This window comes from Drosophila elegans, unplaced genomic scaffold (assembly GCF_018152505.1).
Source record: "Drosophila elegans isolate 14027-0461.03 unplaced genomic scaffold, ASM1815250v1 contig_476, whole genome shotgun sequence".
Classification (NCBI taxonomy): Eukaryota; Metazoa; Arthropoda; class Insecta; order Diptera; family Drosophilidae; genus Drosophila; species Drosophila elegans.
This window is the reverse complement of record NW_024545863.1, coordinates 958289-982117: the sequence shown is the minus strand read 5'-3', so window position 1 is coordinate 982117 and position 23829 is coordinate 958289. Positions and strand designations below refer to the sequence as shown.

General features: G+C 39.7%; 1 protein-coding gene across 10 annotated transcripts; it reads right to left on the bottom strand.

The window, feature by feature from the left end:
* Window positions 1-158: 158 nt before the first annotated feature.
* On the bottom strand, window positions 159-23146 carry LOC108148736 (ABC transporter G family member 20). Of its 10 annotated transcripts, none has more exons than XM_017275922.2 (11): window positions 14908-15408; window positions 11394-11617; window positions 7204-7416; window positions 4517-5033; window positions 3863-4011; window positions 3529-3670; window positions 3178-3465; window positions 2354-2802; window positions 2228-2288; window positions 1186-1517; window positions 159-1125 (listed from the first exon to the last, which is right to left on the bottom strand). In XM_017275922.2, exons 2-11 carry the CDS (start codon window positions 11405-11407, stop codon window positions 951-953), a joined length of 2340 nt encoding a protein of 779 aa, XP_017131411.1. In that variant the 5' UTR covers window positions 11408-11617; window positions 14908-15408; the 3' UTR covers window positions 159-950. The 10 variants fall into 10 exon arrangements, with proteins under 10 accessions (XP_017131411.1, XP_017131412.1, XP_017131413.1 ...); XM_017275923.2 differs by having other exon boundaries at window positions 3184-3465; XM_017275924.2 differs by having other exon boundaries at window positions 3184-3465; window positions 3529-3634.
* Between the last annotated feature and the right edge of the window lie 683 nt (window positions 23147-23829).

Here is a 23829-nt window from a genome sequence, read left to right as displayed (position 1 = left end):
ATCGATAACAATGCAGTAGAGTGACAATGACTAAGCTTAAGTCTTATCGCTCTGTTCTGGGCATGTTAAATAACAGTGAAGTTATATGGTGGCGCCAAAGCTATCGATAAAAGACATTTTTAAAAAGCATTTTAAATTAACTATATCAAAACCAGTAGTTTTTGTTTATTGACGTTTTATTTTTATTATTATTTATACATAACTGCGTTCACATAGTTAATGATTTACTTTTACTTAAATAAGAACGTTTTTTCACTTGTTCGTTGTTCATTGTCTTATGTTTTGTTCGTTGTGAAATACTTATGCTCAGCGCATAATATTTCCTGAAATAGATTTCTTTACGTACTCTTTAGGGTAGTGCACATTATTGTATTTAATTATGTTTTACCTTAAAAAACTTAAACCCATACAAAAAATGCTTTAAGCTACTTAATGTTATTGACAAAACCCACCATTGTTTTTGTTCGCTTTTCATTGTTTTCTTTTTCTTTTGTTATTTTTTATGCTTGCCCTACGTGTATTCGCGTGAATTATGTAGAAAAAACAATCACAGTCCATTGAAAAATATATAAAATTAGTTATGTGTGTGTAATAAATTGCCCGTTGTTTCGGAATCGAGAAAAGTTCTAGTACAGAGGGTTGCAAATAATGGACATCTAGCAACGGATTACTGAATTCGTGACACAAAATATTTACAACAATTCATTTAGGTACCTAAACCTTACGCTTTAAACTACGAAATGTGCAAAACTTAGCCTAGGGAAACGAGTGGTGCCGAGTAGAAATGTGCTTAAATAATTTATGACATTTTGGGCAGATACGTGGGAAGTGAAACTTGTAAGCAGATAAGAAGTAGAGCCGAAGTATAGGGGGTAAACTAACTAGGACGACGAGGACGACTAATCGTGATCTAAAGTAGGCATCTAAAAATACGGTGACATCTGGAGTTCCTAGCCGCGTTTGGCCCGCAGCACGAGGAGCGTCAGCACCAGGAAGCCCACGATCCAGGACAATGTGCTCACATAGCCGATGTACACATCCGACTCCAGTATCGCCCAGCCACGTGTAAGGATGGAGCGCAGCGAAGAGGTGGCCAGTGTTAATGGCAGGCACAAGGATATGTATCTGGGGAAGATTTAAACATTAAATTTTTACTTAACACAGGAAATCGCCTCGCGAACTCACCTCAGCACCACGGGCATGCCCTCAATGGGCCAGATCACGCCGGACAGCAGCAGGGTGGGATAGAAGGAGCCCAGCGCCAGCTGGATGGCATTCCTCTCCAGCTCGCAGACCGAGGAGATGAGGAAACCAAAGCACATGCCACACATGCCCTGCAGCAGGGTCAACACAATCACCCAGAAGAGGTCGCCATTATTGGTAACTCCGAACACCACCAGCATGAAGATCAACACCAGGGTAGTCTGTCCGCACATCACCACAAACTGGGTGATCACGTGGGAAAACAGGATCTCGAAAGGAGAGACACCTGCCACCCAGGAGCGATCCAAAAGGCCCTGCAAAGGAATGAAGTACATATGAAGTTAATTTTAATTAAAAAAATTTTTTTGTCTGTGTTTTACAATAATTTTGGTATTTTTTCACAACTGTTTTATTTAGCAATAACAAAATATATCTGACATGGTCTTTTTTCGATTTATAATTTAACCTGGTTTTTGAGTATGTTTTTCCTTTCTCTACCAATAAGGAGATTTCAGTATCTGTATCGTGTATAACCGACTTATCAAAGATTGACGGTAGAAGGTCTTGCAGCTTTTGCTGGGAATCCGATGGATGGTACAAAGAGGATAACGGATGGCAGGTTTTTGCTGATTTTCCTATTCAGTAGTGGTTGTTGCTCCTGTTCTTAAATTCTTGTGTAAAGGCGGACAACTTTCTCAGTTTACTATAATTAGGTTTATAGATCTTCGTCGTCGTCGGGCAGCGCGATCGACTTGGCCTCCTGCACTTCCCGCTCGATCTGGGCCTGATAACCCTTGTCAATCTCGACCTCGAAATTTCTAGCTCGAATCGGACTGTTTTCAAGCTATTTTGTTTACTTGTGTTACTATTTTGCATTCCTTTTTGTTCTGGCAATGGTCCTAAATCTCTGACTTTGTTTAGAAATTTGTTTGTATATTTAAATATAAAATACCAAAAAAAAGTTTGGTATTATTTTTTCATTACTGCTGATATGTGGCAATGAAGTAAGAATTCCTTGACTTACCTCAGTGCGCTCAATGATCAGAGCCGATGACGTTAAAGCGACAGCCAAGAAGAATACAATGCTATTAAATATAACAATAAAACATTAATGACACACCCATAAAACAAATGGCTGTATGAAACCTACGTCAAGATCACGCCAGGTGCCACGAAATCGGTGAACGATGGATTCATGGTGCCGTAGATGGGGTCCCTGAACTGAATGGGCACGTCGCCCAATTTCGGATTGCTGCCGCACTGGCCCAACAGCCCCATGGCAAAGTCCCTGAAGGCCAGCTGGATGTCTCGGTTGAGCATGACGCCGATCTGCTGGTTGGACATGTCCAGCCAGACCTTCACCTCGGAGGAGTCGATTGTCTCGTCATCGGAGTCACGTCCCAGATTTGCTCGGGCAATGAAGGCGTCCGTGAAGTTTTCGCTTATGTAGACGGCTCCCCAAGCTGTCCCCTTTCGCACGGCTTCTTTGGCATCTTCTAGGTCCTCATAATACGTTTTGACCACACTCGTGTTCAGGTGACTCAGGTAGCGACATCCCAGGTTCTTAAAGTGGCAGCCGTCCTCCCAGTAACAGTTGTCCTAAGAACAATCGCAGATTAATTAGTTAGACATTGTTGGATTAATCAGGCCTGAATTTAATTTAAGATTTGTAATAATTAAGTGTGAAGTCCGCTTTTGTTTTGTTTTGAAGTTTATCTTATTTTGGGTTTTAGTTAATTAATTAAAATGTTAAGTTAATTAATTAAAATATTATAATGTTCTAAATGCCTTTTATTGATGACTTAAATATATTTTTAAAACAAAAAATAAAAAGTAAAAAAAAAACAATTCAAATCAGTTCCCACTAATATCAGATCTGTTTGAAATTGCTTTTGAATCAAATGTTAAAGAAGTTTCTGCCAAATAATTTTGAAGGGGTGCCTGAAGAGAGTATTGTATAAGTGTGTGTCTTACCCTTACCGTGTCGTTCATCTCCCCGTTGACTATGGCCAGGTTGAGGCCCTGGGGATCGCGTCCGATGGCCAGGCAGAAGAGGATCACCTGCATGACGGGCAGGGCGAAGATGAACAGCATCACGCCCACGTTGCGCCACATGCGCAGCATGTTCTTGGTGAGCAGGGCGCGGATCTTGCCCTTGGAGGTGATCTTGCACAGGTTGGCATAGCAGTCCTGGCAGCTCTCCTCGTCATTGGGATTGTTGTTGCGCCTCGACGGCGGTGGACTATATGGTTCCTGGTTGAGCTGTTGGAAAAGCACACTAAATGAGCCGGGAAATCGCGCACAAAGGGAATTCCCCAAACAAACCGTGTAAATCGATCCATTGCTGTCGTTGATCAGCACCTCCTTGCTCTGGTGGAAGTTGAGGCCCACCACGCCGCCCTCCTGACTGGAGCTCGGCTTGTCCATCTTGCTGCCGAAGGCCATGGCGTGCAACGAGATGTTGTTACTACTTCCCCCAAAATCAAACCAATCACAAACAGATGGGGGGTGTGGAACACAGATTGCGAGCATGCGAGTGTCGGATGGAAAAGAGTTCAGAGTGGAGCGTTTAGAGTTCAGAGCGGTGATTAGATTACATTTGAGTGGTGTGGACGGGTTAGCCACGTTGAGTGCATGTCAAATCCCTGCGAATCCTTACCTGAAGTTCACATGGGTCACATCGCCCTTTTGGCTCTGGATGCGGGATAGCTTGAGGAACACCTCCTCCAGACTGATGCACTTGTACAGGGAGAGCAGGACGCTGGGCGACTCCTCGGCCAGCAGGTGACCCGATCGCATTAGACCGATCTATAAACGAAATTAGATATTAATACACTGATAAAAACTGGAATAGTACAAATTCAAATCTGGCTATTTTGTAGAACATTTCATACTTCATAGTTAAATTAATTATATATAAATATATAATATTAAAGTCAATGTCTATTAAATATTCAAATTTTTGAGTTAATAGAGAACATAAAAAGAAAAAGCTATGAGCTGTTGTGGGTAATTATGCTAAGAAAAGCATATTGGATTATAATCATATGCATTTGGGCCTGCACAAAAGTACTGCTATCTGGTGTTAAATTTAAACCTATTATGGTTTAATTTCAATTAAATTTTCAGTTATTTAAACTACTCAATCAAAAAATATAACTAAAAATATTTAAATATTTAAATATTTAAAACAACTAAAAACAGCAATGAGTTAAAATCAAACCGGCAAATATTTAAATAATATATTGTAATAAATACTTTGTTTCTTTAACCAGTAATGTAAGAAGTAAATTATTTCTCTCCAGTTCCCTACCGTATGCGCCTGTCGCGCCTCCTCAATATAATGAGTTGTGATGATGACCGTCTTCTGGCCCGCCTTGGTGATGTGCACCAGGTGATTCCAGATGCTCTGTCGCAGCAGTGGGTCCACGCCCACGGTGGGCTCATCCAGAATCAGGAGCTCGGGATCGTGCATCAGGGCCACGGCGAAACTCACACGACGCTGCTGACCACCACTCAAATTCTTGACCAGACGCTTCTCCGACGGCAGATCGAGGAAGTTCAGCAGGAACTGTAGACGCTCCAAGATCTCCTTGGTCTCCATGCCGAAGATCCAGCCAAAATACATCATGGTCTCCTGGATGGAGAACTCGCCGTACAGGGCGATCTCCTGGGGCATGTAGCCCACACGTTTTCCCGGAACACCCGATCCCCGAGTGCCGGGTTTGCCGCCCAGCACGAAGATCTCACCGGCGTCCATGTAGCGGCGACCCACAATGCAGGACAGCAGTGTGGTCTTGCCACATCCGGAGGCTCCCAGAAGACCATAGCTGTAAAAAAAAATGATAGAATTGAATTAAATGTAAAATTTAAACAATTATTTTACGCACGGTATATAAACTCTCTTAGTAAGGATTTTTTAATGCCAAAAATTTTTAACATCTAAATTAACAAAATAGTTCGTGTAATGTGTATAGGAAAATTGAAGAATATTCTATTTCTAGTAAAACGAAGCTATTTAAACCCGAAATTGGTTAAGCAGAACTAGAGATAAATAAAAAAATAGAAATGAAAACAGCTAATAAAAAGTCGACTTAGGGTGTCATTTCTTTTGATTTACTTTTGTAAGCCAGTGTAATCTTGGCATTTCCGAAATCAAGCTTTACCTTAATTTACTTTTTCCAATAAAATGTCGAATTAGGAACCCTAATTAAGTTTAATAAATAATGGCACAGTGAAATTTCGATCATCAATCACAAAGTTTAAGTTCTAGAACTTAATATTTGTATTGCCATTAAAAATTTTTAAATTACTTTTTAAATTACGGTAATGGCAAGCAGGAAACGCATAAAAATGATAGTTTACTGAGTAAGCAAATAGGTATTACGATTCTGCATTCCTTTTGTATAAATACAAATGTAGCTTATTGACGGGTTGTCAAAGGTTATAAAGCCAGCCATGACAGTGAGACAAAGAAGTTTCATAAAAAGTAAGCTGAAAGAGGGGCTAACTTTTGTGCCGATTCAGCACGAAAACTGTCGCCACGATAAACTCGACTCCGTATATAGTACTATATTCGAGTGTGGCATGTCGACGGCGATGTCAATGTTAATTCCAGCAGTTCAAGTTGAATTATTTCGAAATGTTTACCTTGAAATGTAAGAAATGCCCGGAGCTATCAAAAACGACTCCGCCTCTTTAATTTTTTTTTTTTTTTGTTGAGGGGATAGTCGTCGTCTCCTATCATTATCACCATCATCATGATGAACTTGGTAGCGGTTGTGATTATTGTGATTATCGCTTTGTTAGTTTGTTGTCTGTTTTGCGTTTGGTCTTCGGCCTTTGACAAAAAATATTGCAGCACGTAGGTCGCACGTTTTGGCCTGTTATTGAATCTATAATTATAATTAGCACGCTGCGCCATTTAACGAAGTAAGCGATACAAAATCGGATAATAAGACCCCTGGGGAGGAGTGTCTGTCTGGCAGTTGGCTCCAACTTTAATTGACATAATCGTAAATGCGCCGAAAAAGCAGTTCGTTGACTTGCCACCGCTAAATGACTAACTCAGCGACCTAACCTAGGTCAAAAAGCTGAACTGGGTCAAGACTGCTGCACACTCGGCAGAGAATAAAATAAAATTCCGTTACGACACAGCATTAATTCGGCAGCTTAATAAATCACTCAGAATGCCGCAAAAAAAGTAGAAACAAACAAAATTTAATAATAAAGCGCTGCTCGTGCCATATCAATGCCAAAGACGGCGAAGAAAAAAACATTTATTTTTATGGCCCCTAAATGTTTGCCAAAATTCGTGAACCCCATAAGGGGTCTATTTGGGGTTCGCCATCGCAATTAAGCACATGTGCCGTGAGTTGGGGTCTTCGGAAGCAAACATAAATATCGTTCTCCAGCCATTTGCAATTTTTCGAGACTCCAATCGAGACGATAATCGATCAATATAACTAGGCATATTGGCTGTCTGTCGTTCGAGAATTTAACAAATAACGTAAGTGCCTGGCATACGAATGGTTTCTTTTTGGATTAATTGCCACGACGTGTGGATTTTGACGTCAGTTGGGGTAGCGGCCTAATTGGGATCACTTCTGGGGGGCCATCTCCGCGAGATTCGAGGAACTTTAATAGCGACCCTCGTTAGCCGTTTCAAATTATCATGCAAAAATGCCGTTTCAATTGCAAGATAGTCGAACGACTAAACAGGTTTTCCGTGCCGTATATAATAGCCGCAATTAGACGCAAGCGTTACCAAGTGACCTCTGATATAGACGAGATCGCAGATCGTAGATCGTTGCAATCAAATCGCCGTCACAAGGAAATCGCTTAGCATTGCCCATTCGGTGCTAATTTCGATTTCAACTTCGAGTTCAGCCAACATTAGGTGCTAATTACTTTCGCCGTTTCTATTTTATGAACTCGCTAAATTGAGCTGTCAACATTTCACTTTTATTGACTGATACGATCCCCACATTCACTACTCACATTGTTCCCTTGGGCACAGTCATGTTCAGGTTATTCAGCACCTGGTTGGCGTTCTTCTTCTTGCCGTAGGCCTTGAAGGCATGCCGCACGGATACGGCGGCCTGTGTGTTCCGGGGTCCATTTGCCGGAGCTCCCCAAGTCGCCACGGCATTCGACTGTGTCTGTGTGCCACCATCGTTGTTTGTGGCCGCCATCGCGGAGTCTGTGGAAATGCTGCAAGGAGATCAAGAAATATAAGTTAGTTTAGGGCTTTGTTTCAAATTGTCACCCCGAACATTTGAGGGTTGAACATTATAGTTAATATTGCTGCCTCCTTAGAAAATCAAAACATATCAATTTGTTTATGTATTTCTGTGTCAATTGATATAAAATATTTGTTTATCAAAGAATTGTAACTCGACACACAAGCCACTTCTGCTAAATATGCCATACAAATTTGTGAAAAATTATATAAAACATCTAAGCGCTCTAATAATATAGGCAGATATTGCTAAAAAATATATAACGAGTATTTATTGAGTCTAATCCATAAAAAAACATAAGGCATCAAAAAAGTTAACAATGAACGAGCAATTTAAATGAATAAAACAGATAAAAATTTACATTTTAAATGCAGGCTGTTATTGAGATCGAAAAAAATGGAGATCACTAAACCGTCTTATCTAAAATTAGCAATATTCAAATTATTATAATGAATTAATTACCAGCCGGAGTAAAGATGTCTAAAAGTAAGCAATGAGCTCGCATTTCAATTAAAAATCCTGATGAATGAATGCCGGCTGCTACTATTTATATTTACATTTTTGAATGCCTTGGCAATTGTTTTGATTCTTTTTTGTAAGCCCCGTTTCTGGGGTAATTCCTCAAAATCCGGATATTCAAAGGCATTCATTGTAAAAATCGTTAACGATACCCAAATGATGAATATATGCTATGATTACAGGTCAAAACTTGCTCGGATAAGCGCGTTTAATAGAATACTTTAGCGTATTTTAATTTGCCCGCTATTGGCAGCTTCCTGCTGTCGCATATAGCATGCAGCAATTTGCATAACGAACGACTAGCGGATTTGCATTTGATGTGTGTTTGTGGGGTATGCTTCAATGGCTCGGCATCAAAAACTATGTCAGCGGCACACATTGCAAAAAATAAGAAAAACAACAAAAATCATAAAACAGAGCGAAACAGCGGGCACACAATGGACAAGCTTGGCAACACTTTTCATTTCAATATTTATAGTTAGGCACTTGGAGCACTCGTCGCTTGAGCAACGCGCTTTTTTGGTCGAAGTTGGAGTCCAGCTGGAGTTGAATGGCGAAGTAAAGTCGTTGGCCAAGTCTGGTTTTGGACCAGCTTTTAACCGATTGCTTAACAGCCATCCAGCCATCCATCCGTCCATCCATCCACCACAACCAAGTTGGTCAGCCGTTGAGCAAATATGCAAGCAATTTGCAGTGTGCAGTTTGCATTTGCATTTGCATTGGCAGGGCCCATTATGCAATTTCCCATGCGGTTTTGGCACGCATTGCAAACGTGTAAATAGCCACCGAAAGCTTCTTCAATTTTGGGTCAAGGTTAGCTGCCCTGTTAGTCGAAAGAAAGTTCATAATTGCCTGCAATTAATCACATTCGCACCTTTTTAACGTCTATATGTATATTTTGACTGCCAGCTTTTTATTTTCGGGGTTTTCATATCATTAGCGCTGGCTTAAAACGAGCAAGTCATATAGCCAGAAAACGAGAGAAGCGAGACAAACAGACCAAAAAAAAATATAAATAACATGCTGGCGGGGGGAAACTAGTTCAAGGTCACTGATTGAACGCATTCGATCGCTAAATCGTTGTTGTTTTCTTTACCAAACTCGCGCTTTCAAAAACGATTTGGCTACGTTTTTTGACCGTCTCAGTGTTTTTGCTAATCGATTGCGTTACTTCTCGTTAAGATAAATATGCGACCGGCCGCAAATATTTGCATTTATTATAAGATGCTTGCCCAATGGTCGAGTGGCGAGCAAACAGGGTATTTGTATTTGCAGGGAAAATTAAGTGGCTTTATTATGTGACGGCCTATCGAATATTAGCATAATGCGCGCTGACACAAATTTGGGCTGGGCCGCACGAATTCTGAATACGAAACTCAGAAATATATATGCCATGCTGCAATTTTACAATTTTCAGCTGACCAACTTGGTTGACGAAATGTGCATCAAGTTTCAAGTTCGTTGCCTGAGTCTTTCGATTTGCGTATTTGCGTACAGTGGAGGGAGTTAGTCACAGCCAAAAGCCAAAACCAACGCCAGCTAGTTGCGTAAATCGGTGCGTCTCTGTGTGAGCCAGTCAACAATGGACAAGGTCAGGCCAGGTAGTTTTTTATAATGACAACAAACCGACATTTTCCCTCTTCTCCGCCACTCTTTTGTGCTTGACATTTATGGCTTGGAAATTTGGGCCCGTCGATGGTGCTTGTGATTGTGTTTGTGTGCATGCTTATTGATAATTTAATTAACTATTAGAGCGCTATTTATTCATGCAGCGCGATTTGCCCAGCACGGGCTCACATTTTTTTGTTTTTTGGGGCATTTTTTCGGTTGGTTTCTCCAGAGGCGCACCTCGTTGGATGACATAGCGTGAGAATGGGACAGGGTTTGTTAACACACACACACACACACACACACACACACTGAGTTATGGGCGGAAAAAACACTTCACAACACTCGTCATTTCCCTTTAACCAGAAACCATCAATAAGCTTAACTGAACTACTCTCTGTCATAACTGACACATTTTCTTTCCGCCCTTTGCTCACCGTGTTAAATGCGAACTTTAGAATGTGTAATTATCGTGGCGAATAGTCTAAAATAAAAGCGAGTACGGAGAGGCAAAGTGCAGAGAGACTTCCACCGAAACTACAGTAAGGTTATCGAAAGATGAACATTTGCTCATTACAAGAGATACAAGCTGATGACCAATATAATATAATTTTGAAAATTATTTTATAATCGATTTCATGTAATTCGTTCATGTAATTTTGATCGATAACAGTTAAATATAATAATATATATATCACAATATTTTTTCCTGTCATATAATAATATATATCAAAAAACTCATTGCACAAAAAGAGACTAGAAGCATTTCTTTTGTTAGCAAATGACATAATAAAAAGGTTTAAATTGATATGCAGCCTATTTTTGTAACTGATTGCCTTTATAAAACAGCTAAAGAGGCTGCCTATCGTGCTGCGATTTCATTGATGATCGAGTCGCCTAATCGCCAGTAATCAGCAAAGGGAGACTCAATTCAAATTGTTCCTGGCTCCGTTCTGCTGGAGTCTGTCACGCATCGATGAAGGCAGCGAGCTGAATGCTAAACACACCGATCCCCAATCGGTTCTTGCCTCCAGACTTTGGGGGGAATTCCATTCCAGACCGCGTATTATTGACAGGCAAAACACCTCTTAACCATTTCCATACAAGTCAAGTCATACTGCCACACACGCGGAAGATGCAAATGTCGTGTAATTGCCTTTTGTTGTACTCAGTCCGCTTCGTTTTTCTTTTCGCTCGCGCATATAATTAAGTGCTTCTATTCTTGAAGCCAACGAGGAAGCCATTGAAATGACAGACTTGTCATTTGCCAAATAAATCAGCAAACTTCCATGACTTACAGGGCAGTGAGTGGGCTAAACCCAGACCATGTTTCATCTTCAGTGCGGATCGAGTGCGGATCAGGTGGATTTATGGCCAGAAGAAGACGATCGCTGGCGATAATTGCATAATGAGCCTTTTGGTATTTGACATAATTACCAAACTTGTTCGCCCCGCTGAGAAATGCGGTCGCATTTTTCGGCCCAGCCAGGCTGGCAAATATGCAAAAGCAACCAAAAAAAAAAAACAGCAGCAAAAGAAACACAAACTATGGCCAAAAGGGTGAAGCGCTGGAAAAGTCAAATCAAAGGCAGCACAAAGCTTATGCAACAATAGAGGGTCGACAAGTGTTGAAGTCGAGATCGGGCGTTGACAGCAGGAAACTGGAAGACAAAAACCGAATCCCAGCCAATGATTGACTTGCCACCAAGTGGGTCAACATCAGTGGGTCAAAAAAAGAAACCGAAACTATTGCGTTTGTTTCGCACCTTGATTGCAATTTATAGCCGTAATCTCTGCACGTTTACCTACGAATTTACTTACGTTGATATCAGCATTTTATTTGTTGTATTTGGATTTGGATTTACTGGATTTGCGCCGCTGGTGGGTGTTGTTTTGTTTGCTTTGCTTTGCTTTGCCTATTTCTTGTTTTTTATTTGCCTTTGTCTAAATGCTAGTTACTTTGTTAAGCGTTTACTTTTACTTCGCTGCCGGACCAATCTTTTGCAATGCTGAGGCTGTGTTTGATGTGTTTCAGGCACACATTGCTGAAATGTATAAATAATAATCATGTTTGAGCGTAAATTGTTGTTTGATTTATGCACTGGAGTTTGCCGAGCTTATATTTGCTTTGTATCTCTTTCACCTGGCGCGCAGTATTGCGCATACGTCACGTTGTACATCGCACTGGCAGGAATTTTGGCTAGTCATTGCGGGATATTTATCAATGATTTTGTGCTCCATAAGAAGCTTAGAATTTTTGTGGCGAGAAAAAAACCTCTAGATCACTAGGAAAGTATCCACTAATAGGTGAATCGAATTCCCCGTTTGAAGTATTACACAATCAATCAACACCTTGCGGTGTTTGCTTCTGTTGTTGTGATCGCAGTATAATCACTTAGTGCTGAATCATGCATCATATACGATCAACTGTGAATATTTCTTGGACGCAGCGGCAATTCGATATGCGAACGGTCCAAAAGCCGCTTAACAATTGAAGTAGTAGTAATAATAATAATAACAATTGAGCTCCGAAAGCAATGTACGCATTTGGCATTGGAATTCAGTTGTTTTCGGAGCCACTTGGGCACTGAAGCTATGAGCTTTGTGAAAAACAACAAACAAGCGAGTTCTTAACAACAGATGATGCCTAGTTTGCATGCCGAGTGCGTTGCGATGCCACAAGGTCAATAATATAGTTGCTATCATGCAATGGCTATCGGTGAATTTCCGGTGCAGCGGAAAGTTTTATCTAAGCGCTAGCAACTGCGTCAGCGAATGTGCTAAAAAAAAAACTGGCCACACATGAGTCATTGTAGTGTAGAGTATTGGCAAGGCATTTAAGTCATTGCCCAATCGGCTGGCCACTTGAGCATGAAAGCATTTAACAACCATTTAACCAGCTGCAGACAATGCTTGGATGAATTTATGCATATACAATTTAAATATCAATTGGGCAATCTCCAGCTGCAGACAGGAAAAACCATTTGCGTTTTAATGGCTACGTGTGTGGCATTAGGCAAGTGGGTAAAAGACGGCCTCTAAACTAATTAGAACTGCCTTGGGAAAAGAGGAAAATCCACCGAGCACTGAGCAACACTTTCCATCTCTTGTGGCCATTTCAGTTTTCATTTTCTTCGACTGGCTTTTCCGATGACATAATTTCAGGCACGTTTGTCTGTGAGTTAACTTTCAGTGCAACGGTGTGCGACACAGTTTCGTGACTGCAACTTCTTCGGCCATTTCTGCAAATGGCAAACCAGTCGGTTGGTCGTTTGCTGGTCGTTCGCTGGTAGTTCGCAACTGGTTCTGCAACAGGTCTTTAGACTTTTCTGTGCGCCCCTGCCCAAAAATAAATAGTCTCGAGCACTAGTCACCCACTAGCCAGCGTTAGATAATCCAGATAGTCTGCAAAAGCTAAAAGCCAACCAAAACTAATCAATTCACAAGTGGCGTGTATCGATCGGCAGTTGTTGTTAATGTTATTGCTCTACAAAAACCAGTCTGGAGTCCGATTCCTGCGAAAACCCGAAAGAGAATGTCCGATTGCCTCAATTAATATTTAATTTTCTCAATTGTTGTGAGTTGTGAGTTGTCTCACAGTTGCACAATCGATGGCGAGTTCAGTTGGGGTCATGAGAGCAGCAACAACTGGAATGCCTTACAAATTCTGAATTTATAATGTCCACTCGAGTTTGAATTACAAATGTGCTCCTTAAAGGTATACACCCTTAAAAAAAGAAGGCCAATTAAAAAATCAATATGACGAACTGTCTGATTAAATCTCAGCCAGATTGTTAGCCTGACTTTATTAAGCAATTAGGGCCTGTTGATCGGGTATTAAGTGACCAGCGCCAGAGCATAGCATTAAGTCCAGTTAAAGTATAATTTCATTGCTTATGCAGCCTGGAGCAATCATCATCCGTTCATTTGAAATCGATTAGAGCAATGCAAATTGTTTGCAATTAGTGTAACAATCCCGATAATCATATCGGGTCGGATCGGATCGGATCGGATCGGATCGAAGCGAGTATTCTCGACTTCTGCCGGCTATTTATATAAGGCTTCAACTTACTATAATAGCGGCTGCTACCTTGGTATTAATTAAATGTCGCACCGTTTTATGGCTTAATAATGCCTATAGCTCTCAGTCTCTGTTGCCGAGTGGATTTGTATGGCGGGCACCTTGAACTCTGCTCGAAGCATAGCCGCGACGTGATAAACAGAGAATAAGAGACCCCAAAGAAAAAAACCCCAAGTCGAAAATACCAGTTCAAGTTTAAACTTAAACTTAAAATGCTGCACAGTTCGGAAATGCAGGCGCTCAAAACCTTGACAACTAATTTCAGGGCCCTCGCCGAAGGTCTCTACAAAAACGACGATGAATGCAGTTTGTTGTAAGATATAATTGTTATTATTATGACGATTTTCAACTTGTGCAATGAAACTGCAAAATGCAAAAAGTCACAGCACCTAATTGCGCTGAACTTTGCTCGAATTGCAATGCAATGTCCAGTGCAAATTGAGGTGAGCACACAAAAACTGGCTGGCTGGCTAACTGCTCTCCAATTGTTGTTGACCTCTTCCCATGGGTGGTGGGCGTTTTCTAAAAACTCGGTACTTTTTTTGCTGATCTCAGACAAACACTGGGCTTTCAGCAAAAACAAATTATTCATGGGGGTCTTAGGTCGCAAAGAGCTTTTTTTTTAAGTACGCAAGGAAAGTGCTGGAAGTCAGCGCCTAGAATACAAAAAATTCCATAAAACAGGTATTATTCCAAGGGCTACAGATCAATAAAGCGAATATTAAGCAAAGTGCTATGGCGATAGTATCCATGATGTAAAATGCAGTTAATGACTGAAATTATGGCCACATTTGCACAACATTTTTAGATGCAATTCACATTACATTACAGAGGAAAAAATGATGGAGTTGCCCAGGTATTATCAGATATATCAGCATATTCTAACAACGTTTTGGGTACACGATAACGCCCATTATTATTTGTATGCCAAGCGCGGAGCACACGCGTTGGAACCTTTTTTTTTTTTTGTTAAGGGGAAGGAAACGCGAGGTACACTTTGTTATTGATGATGTGGATCTCGATGATGATGATGATGATGGAAGTTCGCGAACAAAGTAATTGACGACAAAGCGACTGGCAGCCATTTGTTTTTGCCAAGAATAAGCTGTTGTTTGCTTAAATATCATGGTGTATGCCTGCCTTTTGGGCGATTTCCTGAAACGTATGTGTGTGTGTCGGCGGCACAAAGCCATTCAAGCTCGGCAAATTCCAAAAACTCCCATTTCTGTGTTTGATGAGCAAATTTACACTTACAATGCGCGTTCTAGTTGGGCCAAAATCTATTTGTATTTGCACACAATTTTCAGTCGTTTCGTTTTCGCTGGTGCTGGTGCTTTTGTAATAATCCACTTCTCGCCAAACGAAAGACTTAGGGCACGAACGCGTTCGCGATCGGCGGCTCACACGAAAAAGCTACGATCGGAGCGAGCGTATAAACCGGAGCACTTGCGTTGCGCTGAAAGGTTCGAAACAGACTGACTTCGAGTCGTTGGCCAAAAGGCGGCCTGAGCTCTAAACTCAACTGACTTGATGCTGAGACGCTGGCGCTGCGTTAACGCTGCTGCTGCTGCTGCTGTCTTTGCACTTTACACTTTGTCAACGGAAGAAACAGAGACGGAGGCAGAGAGAGAGAATGAGAGAGCGGTACAGAGCGGTACAGTGAGCGGTAGGCGGTAAACGAGCGGTCTGATACTGCACTTTTGCACGTGCGTTTTAAGCGCGACTTTAAACGCGTCTAGACGTTGGACCTGCGAAACTGAACTGAAAAGCTAAGCAGCGGCGAAGCCACAGCAAAGCGCCGAAGCACCTGTGCCTCAAAAACAGCCACTCAAAAAGCCACTCACTTTTGAGTGAACCAACCACTGTACAATATCGAATGAGCGCGATGCGTCTGGCAAATAAATAAACAAGTGAACGAGTGGCAAGGTTTGTTGGCTTCGACTTCGCTCCTGGCGGCGGTTCACCTTCGCGGCAAACGGGGAAAAGTCTCTTCGAAAAAAAAGGGCCCCGGTTTTTTGGGTTTTTTTACGTAGCCGTTGTGACGTTGGCATACGCTTATGCAATTGCAATCCACCATCGACCTTGGCTTTAACTTCTTTCTCGTCCGAGAATTGCAAAAGCCCAACCGACCGCTCTCTTTTAGATCGGTTAATGGCTTCATTTGGCCGTTATTGCCATTGTAATTCGATTAAAATTCCCATACACTTTTAATTAAGATTGCCTTTCTTTACATAAGTAAATGCCAATCTAAGGCAGTTCAAAGTTCGCTGCTAATAGATTAAATGGTCAAAGGAGAAACACACAGAAAAAGTAAAATAGATACAAATTTATAATCGTTTTTATGAATTTGAATATCACTTTAATATTATATATTGGGTTACAGAAACAAAAATTTTGAAGTTTTTTTAAAGAATAATAAAGGATTAATACCAATTTATTAATAATTTAGTAGTTTTCAATGTTTTTGTTTCTGTGCATATCATATTGATAATGTCGATTTTTTTTGGATACTAATTTTTTTTGCAGCTGCCCAAGGCAAAATTAGATGCCTTAATTACTATAATTACTATGCCAAAGAATGCTTTTGGGTGCGATGAAGTGATGGACAGGCCAGCTAGCAAAATCAATAAACATGTCTATATTAATAATTTTGTGTTGCTTGCCTATTGCACAATTTCAATGTCATCTTAGAAAAAATTCGAAAAAAATTAACAAGCCGGCGTTAAGGGCTTGACTAAGGGCGTTTGCCGAGTTAGGGAAAAACGAAACAAGATAGAAAAAAATCGAAAACAGACCAAACAGTCCAGTTTTTGCGCAATGCTGACATTGAAAATGCCCAGCCAACTTAGCGCGTTGTGGGTGTTTCTGGCCAAAAGTGCCATCAAAAGCGGGTGTTGTAACAAATCGCGCTCGAACATCTTAAGCAGGTGGTCAATGGTCAATGGACAGCGTTGGATACATTATTTCTTTTGCTATTAAACGACAATTAACTGGCAAGGTCGACTGCTATACATTATAATATATCTGCCTGTCATGCATTCCCATTCCCGAGACCTAAAACATTAGATTTATCTAGCTTCCAAATCGTTATTTAATAAGCGGTGTGGATTTTTTTTCCTTAACAGATTACAGATTACTCATACGCCGAATTGACCGGCGTGGCATGTCAGTGGGATTTAATGAATCGCATAAAACCGATTTCGCGGCTGACTGATGGGCCTGTAAACATCCTCGTTGTCGGTGCAATGGGCATAATTGTAGTTGAAAAACAAGCAATTTCAGGCAGGTACACATACAGTATATATATATATATATGTGGAATATCAAGAAATAAATAAACGAAGTGCGTTGCTGTCGCACTTGACATGGTTTTTTGGAAGACGACAGGCAACGTGCTAATGAGCCCTGAAAACTCCTCGTTCATCATTAACTTGGATATGTGGCAATCGGTCTTATAACGTTTATGATTCACTCAGCCTCAGCTCATCATCATCGTCTGGTTTCCAGCTAATTTACAATAAGTCAGGTCATGGTGTACTAATTTGTGCAGTTGAAGCCATGTAAACAGCCTTCAATCTCTTAGCTTTTACCAGCTGCAAATTTCGTAACTGTTGTTTTAGTTTCAACTAATGGTTACCGCCCACACAAATATAAGTCCAAGCGAACACAGTTTGCTTTCGAATACGCAAAACCAAAAACTAAGCTTGCAATTTTCTAACTTTGTCTTTGTTTTTTGATTTTTTCTGCACAGTCATGCTGTGGCAGCAACCGCAACAGCAACAACAACACCTTGGACAAGTTTGTTGACTTCGGGCTTGGAAAAACGAGAACAACAACAATTGGTAACTGCGAAAATGGTCATAGAAATATTAAAGAAATTGGTTGACAAACTTTTTCGGGGTTTTGCCATGGCATCAATTTTACTCTCGACAGCTTCACTTACAATTTCAGCCTTTTGTCTGGCGATGTGCACATTTCAAATCTACATTTTCGTATTGTTTACTCCATCGCATTTATAGCCCTCCATTCCCAGACTTGGTTCCCCATGTTGACATACCATTTCATTTTGTCTTAGTTTCGACTTCTTTCCCTCTGTGTGTATCGCTGAGTGTATCTCTCTGTGTTTTTATGCTGCTGTGAAAATGGGCACAAGGTCGCCGTTGCGATGAGTAGGAAGTTTGCTGGGAAAGAGGCTTTGCCGGTGCAAAGTGTCTGGAATTTCAGACAGACAGCAGAAGCTCAGGCCTGGCTTTAAATTAATTGCATCCAGCCACGAGACGACACGGCGGCAATTTCAAGCTCATAAAACGGATTGCACTTTACGATAAAGTTACAATTTCCCTTTCGTTCAAAACTCGTTTTTTGCTGTCTCATTTGCGCTGTGTCCTAATCCCTTTTTTCACAGGATTCACAGGAAAAATAAAACAAAGAAGTTCTTAAAGAATTTTCACCAAAAATATTTTCTTAAATAACATTCCTTAATACATAGTATAATATTTAGACATATAATATGTAGACACTTTTATACTAATTTTGTCCAAGTCAATGACTCAGACTTTAAAAAAGTTGTTATGAAATTTTAGAAGATAAATATAAGCAAAGTCTAAAATCAAAGTTTTTTTGCTAGTTAAAAATATTTAATTTTATAATATTACTAAATATTTTTCTCAAAAAAAAATTTGTTAATAATTAATTAATAGAGATTAATTAAGTTCTAGTAAGAGGTTTTAAAGCAACAGAATTGTTTGGTTACAAAACTGCAGAAAACTCAACTGAAGGTGAGTATAATAAGCCAGACAAGCAATTATCTAATTTAAAATTGAGCTATAATTATTTATATGTTTTAGCCTTTTTTCCGCATTTTATCCACAAACAACATTTGAATCACAAACCACATTCCACACTTTTAAAATTCGAATTAATTCTAGCAACCTTCTTCACTTAATTTTTTTGAGGTAATTATGGCTTAAAACTTGTTAAACTGTCCCCTAGTTTTGCTCACTGCAACTCGAAGCAAAGAAGTGGAAAGCTCCAGCTGCTGCAAAGCTTTTTGGTACTCAAAAGTGGTTTCTTTCGCGACTTGCCAAACATTATGCAATTTCTGCAACTCGGAGTTAAGCATTTTGACTACTTTGCTTTATTTTCGAGCGGCCGCCACATGCAAAAGAGTTGCTAATGCAACAGTTTAATTAATTACAATTAGAGGCTGTGGCCGCCCCATAAACAAAGATCTGCGAAATAGCAAACGCAAACGCACAATTGGTTTTTCTTTGCCTTTGCTGTAATTGTTTGGTCCACTACCAGTCGCAAATGAAGCTGACCAGGTTAATATTAAGCTCGGAATCGTCTTTGAGTTGAATAATTTGTGAAGATTTTGGCCAAAGCCATCAAAAAACACACGCCCCAAATGTGTCAAGGTCTTTTGTAAACTGGCCAATGAGCAAAAGAAACAAGCCACAAAAAACCAAATCAAATGGAAACCGAAAGCTGGTCGAGCGTTGTGGGATATTGGGCTCAACGTTTTAGATATATACTATATGTCTATAATTATCGGAGGAAAACTTTTTGGCACACAATGCACAGCATTTGAGTGAGATTTTTGCCAAGTTGATTGGCCGCATTGTGCAATATTTTTGTCTGTTCGACCACATTTTGAGCCAATTAGCAGGCTAGCCAAATTGCTGTTAATGCTATGGGCAAATACGCTGAAATAGTTGCTCTAAGACAATGCATATGGCTTCTTGCAGTGCGGCAAAAACAGGGGTGAAAGTACCCAAAAAAAGTTAAAGGCAAAACAAAAGTTCAAACAACACATACGGCAAAGGCAACGTCATTGTTTCGAAGAAAACACAAAAACCCTAAGAATCGTGGAATATTTATGTGACAGACTTTAATCAGGACAATTACTTTAAGCCTACGTGATACGGCAGATATTCATTAAAATTTAGCTCACATATTTTAATTCAAGAGTGAGTTCTTAGAAGGTGGTAGGTTACTCAGGAAAGCAAAAGCCAGTGACACTTGCACATTGCGGAAATAAATCTTCAATTGCCAGTTCTTATGACAGGCGTGTGCTTTATTCTTTTTATTTTTATTAAGGTGACTTGGCGATTTCCTTTAAGAATATGTGGCCTTTTAGGGCAAACGACTGTCTCCACACAGAGTGGAAAAGAAATTAAGCATAATCTACCTTAATGGCCAAACTTAAAGTTCAACTTAGAGTGTGAAAAAATATTTCTATAGAACATAGCAACAATATCTACAAATGTTCTATCAAAGATAGTTTGGGGCCAAACCATAATTACAAATTGTGTTTACGACCTTTGCAGGCTATTACTGTAGATCAACGAGCTTATAAATTCTCAGACTCTGTAGTTAAATTCATCTGTCTGGGTAATCAAATGGCTATTGAGCCGAGCTTCCTCTAATGTCATTTTATAAAGAGCGTTGATAATTTTAAAAACTATTTAAAAGCTTGTGTGTCTTGAGCTTAAGTTTCAAATCATCTAGCTATATGATAAATTTAATAAAAGCTTGAAAGCGAGCGGACTTTTAAAAGCTAAGCCAAGTTTATAGTAAGGCAATGCCAACCTGATAGCTATGAAATACATGCAAGCTTAAAAACAAGCTTTTAACACTAAGCAACAAAGTTTAGGGCTTATTTTTTAAAAAATTAAAACATTTTACTTGAAATTTTTAAATATTTGTTAAAATTTAAATCAATATAATTTAAAAAATTGTTTACGTAAGATTAAGTTAGGGGAAAGTAAAATCAATATTCCTCAAGCCTTTTTCAAGGAGCTATACATTTAAAATCATTTTTATGATCCTATTAAACAATTGCGCAGCTTGACTGACAGGTCCCAATTATGGATTATGGCTTTCGGAATTCCCATTATATCTAGCAATTAGAATTTTAAGTTTTGAGCGTGCTTAAACTGTTTTAAACGGTATGGTCTCTGTGGGGGCGTGCTTGGGTTGCAAATCATCACCTTAATCATCAATAACAACAATTAACGGCACGCCAGGAGCGACAGGTATGACTAAAACATGTTGACAAAAAAAAACGAAGCCGTCGTGATTTCCCAATATTTCGATGCCACTCACAACTGAACTAGTTCATGCGGAAGTGACGTAGCTGATTGAGTGGTGGATATTGTATAATGAAGGCCATCAAAAGAGAAACACCGTTAAAAGCAACAAACAAACTCATTTGGCCCATCGATACGTCGGTTATAGACCCGACCTAAAGCCGCATTTGGATGCAAATAATATGATTATGTTTGACATATAAAATGATACAGAGACGTCGCCAAAAAAAAGGGGTCCTTAAGATATAAAAATATTAGTAAATGTAAAGCTCAGTTATTAAGTTATTTTTAATTAAGGAGTCTCTCCTAAGTCAATGAAATTCTGAAAACAATGTTTAAAGTTGTGAGCTTAAGAACATTTTATTTCTTAAATATAAGTAAAAATATTTTTTTAAAACTCGTGTGAGCTGCATGTTGTTTGTTTTTAAATATTAAATAATCCTAAAGTTTAAAGGGCCTGCCTCAAGTTAATAAAATTCTGATAACGTTGTTGGACTATTGAAGATCAGGTTTTAAAGCTACGCCCCTGTTTAGCATCGCATGTGTTGCCAATTTATTATGTCATTTAAAAACCAAACGAAAGAAGAAACTTAGCATAAATGAATGACCAATTTGTATTTACATAAAGCCGATACAAGCAAAGCATACACGCCTCCCTTGTGCCAACAATTGTATTGAATTATGGCAAAATAATTTTCACACATCGTCCGAAATCGACCGATTGCCGGATGTGCCACAATCCACTTAGCTGCAAAAATCGCTAAAAATCGACGCCGTTTGCGGCGGTTGATAGACGTTAATTTGTACGAAAACTCATTTGCTTGCCATTTATTATTATTGTTCGGATTGGTTAGGGAAATTATTGAAATTTGCAATTAGTGAAATTAAATGCCAAGTGCTGAAAGCCAGCCAGCCGTTGCCGACTGAGGCTAAACAGTCGTAGACTCTTCTTTTTAATCGCCCTACACACAGCGTCGACCCTGGGTTCTATTTTTAAGCCTTCGACTAGCGTTCAGTGGCCCAATGGCTGCGCATGTGTCATAACTTGTTATGAATTTGTTACCTTACTACGTATTTATATAATTGCAAATTTCACTCGCCACTTTGTGAAGTTGCTTAGCATGTGAATAAATGCAATTAAAGCCCAGCGCTTAATAAGCATGACGTGGAATTTGTGCAGACTATTACGAGCTGCAAAATTGGGAATTTGAATTTGAATTTGCACGGCGACAAGCTTACGAATTCCCGGCTTAACGATAATGATCAGAGCCCACAATGAGTTGTCTAAATTAGCATTTCACCCAGCCACCACCATCTTGTAAGCCTTGGCCAATGCACTGAACTTTATATATTGTACTATAGTATGTTTAAGACTCCCTATCAAAGTGTCATTTACGTTTGAATTTCAAATAAATACTTCACAGCTAAAACAATAATGAATGCGATTATTCAAATATTCATTGATCGGCGAATCTTATTGATAAATAGGCTTCTCCCAAAAATAAACAACAGACAACACGTGCGAGTGTTATGCAATAAGTTAATCAAAGCTTTTGACTTTTAAAACGCAGCTCTATTCAATCGAATCGAAGACACAATGTTCTTGAGCAGCGGCCTTGTGATTGCCTAGGGAAAAACTGAAGTATGAGAACACAATAAAAAGACTTCGGCTACGAACTTCAGGTGTTTAGTTGCTGGCAAGTTCGGATCAAGTTCCGTTTCGGCTTCTCTCGTCTTAACGACTACTTTATGGACCATTAATGCGGACTGTTCAGGCAGATGTAATGGCTGTGACTCACATGGCACCGGAGTCCGACCAGCTGAAGTGACGCTTTATCCTTTCGAGGTCCATTATGGGTTGCTGCGGTTGCTGTTGGCTCAAGGTTGACTCTTTCTTCGGCGCCATTTTCTCAGTTTCTCAGTTTTTCTTCAGAGGGATGCACTACTGGTCAATGGTTCAATGGATTATGCGAATAGCAGTTGCACAACTGGTTTCCCTGCCGCAGCTGCCAGTAAATAGTCTTGCTTATTTCAATTTGTTTCTGCACACACACACCGTTCGGTTTTTCTCACACTAAAAATTCGCGTGCACCTTCGCACAAAACAAAAGACTTAGGCAACGAACTAAGACTTCATATTAGGCTTTGCTTTCTAGCTTTGTCTTTTAAACATCTGTTTTCGAGTTTTTGGGCTAAATCGTGGACGCGAGCAACAAATGCGACGACGCGATGACAACAACAGGCCACAAGCACGTAATTTGATTTATAACTAAACTCTTTTTTATAAGGTACACGTAATAAAAGAGCACAAAGTGATATCGTTTTTTTTTTCTTTTTGTTATGGCTATAGCTGTAGCTTTACTTGTAGCTGCTGCTATTTTTGCTGCTGCCTAACGCGTCGAAGTCGTGAACGAAACTGAAACCCCAAGACGCGCGCATAAGGCGCAAGAGCTGCCGAAATGCGACACAAAGCTGCAAAACGAGAGAGCTATCGAGAGTTGAAAACAAAAAGCCACTGAGAGGGTACGATCGAGCGAGAGAGATTGTATTTTATTCGGCGCTGATATAGTTTCTTCCATATAGATAAACATGCATGGTTATAGTCATGCACATGGGGCAGCAAAAATCGAAAAATCGAACACTCCAAGCCAACGAACTTGTTGAGGGAATGTAAATCTGGTAACTCATCCGACAGTTAATGAGATAAATGAGCTGCGGGAGTAATCAGATATATAACCGGTGTATTGTATATATATTTATATATATAAATATATGTATGTATGTATATATATTTATATATATAAATATATATATATTATTTCGTTTGTCTTACCAAAAATAACAGATTAAGAGAGACAGTTAAAAAATGCAATAAATATGTTTATATATTCGACTACCTTTTCTTCTTATTTCTAAGAGAATTAAGCGTAATGGTATTTTCCATAACACCTCAATTATCTGGGGGAGCAATAAAGCATATATTTACTCTATATATAATATGTTGCATTACCAAAAATAACAGAGTCAGCACAGAGTCAAATTAATAATGAATAAATATATAAATATACAGTTATTCATATCTTCAC

Excerpts from the sequence above, each read along its gene's own strand:
- LOC108148736 (XM_017275915.2), bottom strand. The coding sequence starts at position 22,650 with ATGGCGCCGAAGAAAGAGTCAACCTTGAGCCAACAGCAACCGCAGCAA. Across the intron at positions 5,034-7,203 it reads ACTGTGCCCAAGGGAACAAT|CTATGGTCTTCTGGGAGCCT; the intron begins GTGAGTAGTGAA and ends TTTTTTTTACAG. Across the intron at positions 3,671-3,862 it reads GTGACCCATGTGAACTTCAG|TAACAACATCTCGTTGCACG; the intron begins GTAAGGATTCGC and ends TGGGGGAAGTAG.